Raw genomic sequence first — 7,941 nt, 5'->3', positions numbered from 1 at the left:
ATAGAAAAGGTATATACATACCTTTTATCATTTAGCCAGATCAAGTTGTTTGTCTTTATTTTCCTTGCCAGCCGAAGACAGATGATTCCTGGTGTGTTTCTAACTCAATGGCTGCCAACAGTATATTTGTCTATTTTTATTCATTTTTGGCTTGGTCCACTTCAACCCAAGCAGGTGGTGTAGGCATCAACTAAGAGCAAAAAAAATAATTGTGTTACTATTATACAATGTATTTGTATACTAGTTCTTACAGATTTTGTCAATATGTTATTAGCATTCATTCAATAGGCCATGATGTGCAATGGACACAAGTCTATCTTTGAAAGACCAAAGTTCTTGTAAAGTTCAATTACCAGATCATGCAGCTAATAGGTCATTGTAAAAAAAAACAAATGAATGACCAATACATTATTTGCAACATTATTTTGCAACAACAGTACTCTGGTCAGTTCATTGTGAACAAATCTTAATTTTCAGCTAATTGAAAACCACAAAATTTTAAAAATCTAATCCCACTGATTGTCATTCCTGGTGATTGATGACTGTATGCAATGATTTTGAGTCAGACTCAGACAAGACATGGCTTTCCCATCTGACCCATCAATACTTATACTTTCATGTGTAAAAAATAACATAAGTCATAAGGAACAATATAAATTCCCTCGTATTTCCATATTACTGTTATATGAAAAAGGATTAAGAGTAATCAATATAAATTGAACAAATTGCCCGAGATTCATCTGTGATTACCGTGATTTTATATAATGTATATAATCAAGTCAAGCTGATCAACACAAACAATAAAATACCTGACAACTTCTTTAAAACCATTCTTTAATAGACCACATGAACACAGCTTAACCACAGCTTAACCACATGTCCCATTTATATCTATATTTGGACTATTCCACACGGATATATATTAAATTTTTACGCGAAAACAAGTTTCCCAAACCATATTTACGAAAGCCAGCAGAAAGTTGGAGACGTGATGTAATATGAGACGTTCTTCCGAAGCACGGACCGTTTACGAGCAATGCCGACTAATCCGATCGAGGACTCTTCGGGTAGTGATCGGGTCATCCTCGCTCCCAGGCGCTTTAAATAAAATAAATACAAGAACACTACAGGCTTTAGTGGGATTTGACCAGTTAACACGTTTGACAGTCCAATTAAGAATTGTGAGATGCAACTGCATCACGAATTTTGAGATACAACTTGTGTTGCCCGCTTCTTGTAACGTCCCTGTAGCGACCAAGGCATTTCATAAACAGCTTTGCGCTCGAAAGTAATTTCCTAGGTAACCAAATTCCTTTTATATCAAAGCCCAGATGGGTAATATGTTTAAATACGCAAAAATGTTATGAAAATGAAGACTGATAAATTATGAACTTTTTACAATCTCACGTGTGAAAGAAATTTCATATTTATGAAATTTACTTTTCACATTTGAAGGTGAAATTTCATATGTATCAGCTTTTAATTATTCATATGTGAAACAAATTTCACATGTGAAGCTGGCATTTCATATATGAAATTTATTTTTCACATGTACAGGTGAAATTTAATGACATGAATGGTGACCATTTAAATCATTTTATTACTTAGGAAGCCAAAATTTCATGTATGAATCGTTTTACTTATAGGAAAACGTAATATAAAAAATAAATTAAAATTCATATGTGACAGTAGCAATTCATATTATGAACTTTATTTTCCACACGTGAACGTAAAATTTCATATGATATTTAAAAAAATTCATATGTGAAAAACCAAAATTTGACAAATGAAACAAAAATTTCATATGTGAAATTAGCACTTCATATATGAAAATTCACCTTTCACATGTAAAACTAATAAACGTCATACACGGTATAAATTATTTGATTGGAGACGCCAAAATTTCATGTACGAATCGTTTTACATATAGAAAAACTTCATTAAAAATTAATTTAAATTCATATGTGAAAGTAGCAATTCATATTATGAAATTTATTTTTCACATGTGAACGTAAAATTTCATATGATATTTAAATAATTTCATATGTGAAACTAAAATTTCATATATGAAACAAAAATTTCATATGTGAAACCAAAATTTCATATGTGAAACCAAAATTTCATATGTGAAACTAGCATTTCCTATATGAAATTTACTTTTCACATGTGAAAATAAACGTCATACACAATTTAAATTATTTCATCGGAGAAGCCAAAAATTTCATGTATGAATTGTTTTTTTACACAGGAAAACTAATATTAAAAAAAAATTCATATATGAAAGTCACTTTTCTTATGTGAAAATCAAATTTCATATATGAAGTCTTTCATTTCATATATGAAAATGATCATTTCATATATGAAACTCCTATTTCATATGGGAAATGTTATGTGAAATTTGTAAGGGTCAGTCGGGATTCAGTCCATTTGTATGTCCCGTTTTACCATCAGTATCGATCCGTGAAAAGTGTCACGAAACGAAAATGTAGTTTACGAATGGTGAAAATGGTTGTCAATCCGTATGCATGCGACAGTATTGGACATGTATGGATGCAGTTGTGATGATTTATTTTCTTATTATTACTTCGATCAAGTCACCATTAGAATGCCGGCATTAATTCTTATATTATATTTCGATCGAGTTGTTTTTGGCGAAAATATTATTTGTGGAAATACGATTCACCAAAATCCTGTGCTTGTATGTATAAATAAATTGATTAATTTGGGTCGACGCTTTTTTCGACCCGTTATTTCATTATTTCAGTACACTTCAACAATCAAAATATACATTCTTACCAAAAAAGCTTGTCTCTCCTGTCGTCAGGATTCAAAGGCTTGCATTGTTTGACGATTACATCCTTCTTCGAGTATTATAAGGTCTGAACGTGACATCGACTTTTATACATGTGTGCTTATGTAAGCCCGGAAGAGTGTGATAGACATTTCCTCGTAATACAATTCCTGGTTATTTCCGTCACATGACCTTCATTCAGAAGGAAACCTAAACCTTGGAGACATTTTCTCGCAGTACAATCCCTGGTTTTTTCCATCACATGATCTTTAAACGGTGGCCCAAAAGGGCCATAGCATAAATACAAATAAATCAACGCATTCATTATTAAATGCAAACGAACAATTATACACACAATGCAAACAAATAGTCAAAACGCAAATAAAAATAGTCGCAACGCAAACAAATGGTCAAAACGCAAGTAAAAATAGTCAAAACGCAACTAGAAATAATCACAACGCCGTGTTGAAAGCGAATCCTTCCCTTCCTACTACCACCTTTTGGGCAATTTTGATAGAAGCTCGCGTTCGGCCTCCAATTAAATGCGTTTCCAAATAGGTTTATAAGTTCCAACCAAATTAACCAGTTTCAATGCAGGTATAACATTCCAAATAATGATAAAAATACAGTTAAATACTATAAATTGCCAGCGAGTTCTCTTTAAGGGTATTCAACTGCGTGCGAAAAGGTTAAATGGCTGATTCTTCGAAATTTAAAATGCCGGCTTTCATTTGCTGCAGCAATCTAAACGGAGTCGATGGTTGACATTCTCACTGGATAGAACTACACTCGGCGGAACTTGTATGAGACGAAAAAAGTTGGTTCGGCTAAAACCCAAAAGACATCATTTTTTGTTCAACTTTTGACTTTAATTAATGCACTATTCGTTAACGTTAATAAAATTTGTTCCGAACTCTTGGAAAATTATCGAACGATCAAATATAGTCGGTAAAAGGTTACGAATTGAGATATATATATATATTATATTATATTATATATATTATATATATTATATATATTATATTATATTATATATTATATATATATCTTAAATTTCGAAGAATCAGCCATTTAACCTTTTTTCACGCAGTTGAATACCCTTAAAGAGAACTCGCTGCCAATTTATAGTATTTAACCGTATTTTAATAATTATTTGGAATGCTATACCTGCATTGAAACTGGTTAATTTGGTTGGAACTTATAATCCTATTGAAAAACGCATTTAATTAGAGGCCGAACGCATGCTTATATCGAAATTGCCCGAAAGGCGGTAGTAGGAAGTAGGTAATAGGTTATTTGTACTTGCGTTTTGACTATTTGTACTTGCATTGTGACTATATTTGTATTTGCGTTTTGACTATTTGTATTTGCATTGTGACGAAACACTTCTATCGTTTTGTAAGTTTGTAACTTTACTAACTTTTATAGCAACTGTACATAATTTAATCCGAGATTTAATCGAAGTTGGGGGAGGAAACCATGTTCTTTATGCACTAGATAGACCTCAGAATCCTGACTTTATTCTGCAAAATCTTACGCGGAAAATGCAGGAAATCACATTTGCGGGTCGCAAATTTTTTAAAAAATTTTTGGAGGGGCATGCCCCCGAACCCCCCTAGTATGGCACACGCCTTCGGCGCTCGCATCTCGGCTCTCCAAAACAGTGATCCTGGCTACGCCGCTGCTTAATCACCACAAAACAATTTCCCCTTTTCGATTACGCGCTTCGCTATGAGTGGAAATCAACTTATCAACTTGCCTAAATTATGTGAAAGCTGTTAAAGTTTCGTCATAGTACCCAAGCAGGAAATGGTGTTTCAGCGTTTGTACGTTCCAAAATACCGGGGGAGCAGACCCTTGGACCATGAAATTTAACTTGTTCCATTCGGAAACTTTATTCTATACCCAAAGATATATATTTTGTGCCAAAATATTTACAACTAAATAAAACAAAACAAATCTATCGTGTTTACAAAAATCGTCAGACCTCTGTGGAGGAGCGGGTACGATCAACATCTACTGTAAACTTTTCTAATGCCATTTGATGATTTGATGAAACCATTGGTACCTCGGTCCTCCGCAGGCGCTAGGGAGTATTTCGGGCGATTTCGGACGCCATATTTGCCCGAAAAGGGCCTGCGGAGGAGGTAGAAACATTGTATTATTCTACATATTTATGTAATCTGTGTCTGTGGAATGAAAATGAAATGTGAATATTAATAGTGGAAGCACTAGTTGTTACGAAATACGAAAAGTTGTTATTGCAAATTTTTGCAATTCGGAAATGTCCACGTTATTATCTGTGATAAATAATTAAATATCGTACAAAAGAAGATCGCCTATTTTCTTTTAAATGAGGGATCGTTTGCTAGAAAAATACGCAAAGAAGAAAGAAATGCTCTAGAGGGACTACGACTTTCACAAGTATATCATCCGGAAATGCAATAAAATGAATGTTTGTGTGACCTTACAAGAACGTTCAGTATGGCGGCGCATTTTATGCAGAACACTTGGGCATTGTTTGTCAAAATACAATTGAAAGGATTTGAAACTACTTTTTCAATCAAATCAAGAATGGAATGCGGTGTTTGTAGCAAGACATTTTCGACTAGGGGTAATCTAGTAAGACATAAAAGAACCCACACAGGAATCAAACCTTACAAATGTGATATTTGCGAGGGAAGGTTTTTTCGATCATCCCACTTAGAGGAGCATAAAATAACGCACACGGGTGAAAAACCATTTCAATGTGATGTATGTAACAAGAAATTCACACGATCTGGCCACCTTATTGTACATAAGAAAACACACAGTGTGGAAAAACCCTATGAATGTGGTATTTGCAAGCAGAGATTTTCTCTCATGACTGATTTGGCTGACCATAAAAATAAACATGCTGAAGAAAAATATGAATGTGACATTTGCCATCAAGTATTTACCCAGTCTGGTGCTATTACAAGACACAGGAGAATACACACAGGAGAAAAACCATATAAATGCGACATTTGCCAGCAGACATTTGCTCGGGCTAATTCCTTAAGGAGACATTCATTAACGCATACAGGAGAGAAACCTTATAAATGTGATGTTTGCCAAGAAAGGTTTTCTCGATCAAGTAATTTGGCACGTCACATGATAAGAAAGCATTCTAAAGAAAAGAAAACTGAAAGTGATGTTTCCAACCACAGGCAGTATACCTCGCCTAAAATAAGATTGAATGAGGCAGGAAAGTATGAATGTGAGACTCACCAGGAAAAAAATATGTGTCCACCTGAGGAATTAAGAGGTAGTGCTAAAAAGGACTCTACTCAAACAGGTTTATGCAACATACAACTTCCTGATTGCAAATGCTTGATGCAACACATTAAGAAGGAGTGTGATATCTCATATGGCCAGAGCCACCAGATTGATGTCTGCTCTGAGGAATTGCAACTGAAGACACAGCTTACCAACATTGGGTATGTCTGCTCTTTGTGTGGTATTGCATTCAATACTCTTGCAGAATTAGAAAATCATTTTAATACTCATAACATAGAATAGGTTTGTAAACTTTCAAATTATAGATTAATCATTGGTGTGTAACTTAACTTTTCTGACCACTTGATATTAGGAAAAGCAACAGGAAACATTGTCCAAGTGCCACATGTTTTTTACACCCTTTAAATTGGCTTGATGAGTATGGGGCTTTTTACAGTTACAGTATACCACTGTTAAGTTGTGTTACATTCAGTTAATCAAACCATGCACTTTTGATCTAAAATACTACCACTGGTGTGAAGACACAGCTTACCAACATTGGGTATGTCTGCTCTTTGTGTGGTATTGCATTCAATACTCTTGCAGAATTAGAAAATCATTTTAATACTCCTAACATAGAATAGGTTTGTCAACTTTCTAATTATAGATTAATCATTGGTGTGTAACTTAACTTTTTTGACCACTTGATATTAGGAAAAGGAACAGAAAACAAGTGCCACATTGTTTTTCAAACATCTTGGCTTAATGAGTATAGGCTTTCAGATTTAGTTGAATGTAGCACATTCAGATTTAGTTGAATGTTATACATAAAATGATGTTGAAAATGGTTCACAAGGCTAACATAATGAGATGAATCATTGATAAAATTGTATTCAACTTAAAGAAAAGTTCAAAGTTTTTGAGTAGTGGACCTGCATTGTAACAAATTCATTGTCATTTTTAAACTCAAACTTTTATGCCTTTAAAATGGGACTAGCAAGTATTAAGTTACCATTACAGTACACCAATGTTAAGTTGTGTTACATTCAGTTAATCAAACCATGCACTTGTGATCTAAAATACTACCACCAAAGCACTTGTTTTTTCATTTATCAGAATAGACATTATATAATATTTGATTGCTCTCAACCAATCCTCATCCAATAATTTTATGCTAATAATACATATAATTATACTAGCAGAAAGTAATAAGTAATAATCTCCAAGTCACTTGACTTTTTATACTATGTACTATTAATCACTGCGAAAGTCGCAGCCAGGACGTTGGATGCCTCCCACAACACACACTGCGTGCCTGGAAAAGCCTATAGCCTCGTCGAAGTGTAAGATGGTCACATGTCGTAAACTGAGAAGTATAGTCAAGAGCTATCTATATTTGAATCTATATATGAATGTATATATCATGAAAAATGATAGATTAGATTGAAATATGATCACATTGTATTGTATTGTATTTGTATTGTATTCTCTCAATGGAATTTCGTGGTCGCAATTCCTCATCCTGCGTTTATCCATACAATTGACGGCTAAAAAGATAGGAATGTAGGATTTATCAGCGTTTTATGCAGAATATAGAGTTGACGCTAAAGGCTGCTTTCCACTGTCGCGTTTCTTGTACGTACGTACACGCACGTAAAACTTAAAAAGCTTCTAAGAAGATCAAATCAACAGAATCCAACCGTATCCATCAACTCAATCGTCGATTTGATCATAGGATTTGATAACTATCATTTAATGGCGCCTAATTTAACGTTAAAAAACGCGACAATGGAAAGCAGCCCTATATAAGTACCTTGTGGGATAAATTTTAATTGTTCAATGAATTTTAACTTTTTATCACGGGTAAGGATTGAATCACCTTCCGAAGCCGCAGCTGAAGTTAACGAAATAAA

At 34.0% G+C, this 7,941-nt stretch overlaps 1 protein-coding gene across 3 annotated transcripts; it reads left to right on the top strand.

Moving 5' to 3' along the window:
* The first annotated feature begins 5,028 nt into the window (after window positions 1–5,028).
* Window positions 5,029–7,553, top strand: LOC114534160 (zinc finger protein 436-like). 3 transcript variants are annotated; one of them, XR_003688114.1, is made up of 2 exons: window positions 5,029–6,590; window positions 6,743–7,479. XR_003688114.1 is itself a non-coding variant. In XM_028555711.1 (2 exons), exons 1-2 carry the CDS (start codon window positions 5,276–5,278, stop codon window positions 6,792–6,794), a joined length of 1,026 nt encoding a protein of 341 aa, XP_028411512.1. In that variant the 5' UTR covers window positions 5,029–5,275; the 3' UTR covers window positions 6,795–7,553. The 3 variants fall into 3 exon arrangements, 2 of the variants coding, with proteins under 2 accessions (XP_028411512.1, XP_028411511.1); XM_028555711.1 differs by having other exon boundaries at window positions 5,029–6,249; window positions 6,743–7,553; XM_028555710.1 differs by having other exon boundaries at window positions 5,029–6,269; window positions 6,611–7,479.
* The last annotated feature ends 388 nt before the right edge of the window (window positions 7,554–7,941 follow it).

The sequence above is a fragment of the Dendronephthya gigantea genome, unplaced genomic scaffold (genome assembly GCF_004324835.1).
Source record: "Dendronephthya gigantea isolate DGI-Jeju-01 unplaced genomic scaffold, DenGig_1.0 000097F, whole genome shotgun sequence".
NCBI lineage: Eukaryota > Metazoa > Cnidaria > Anthozoa > Malacalcyonacea > Nephtheidae > Dendronephthya > Dendronephthya gigantea.
The sequence above is the reverse complement of the archived record's forward strand: the minus strand, read 5'-3'. Positions and strand labels throughout refer to the sequence as shown.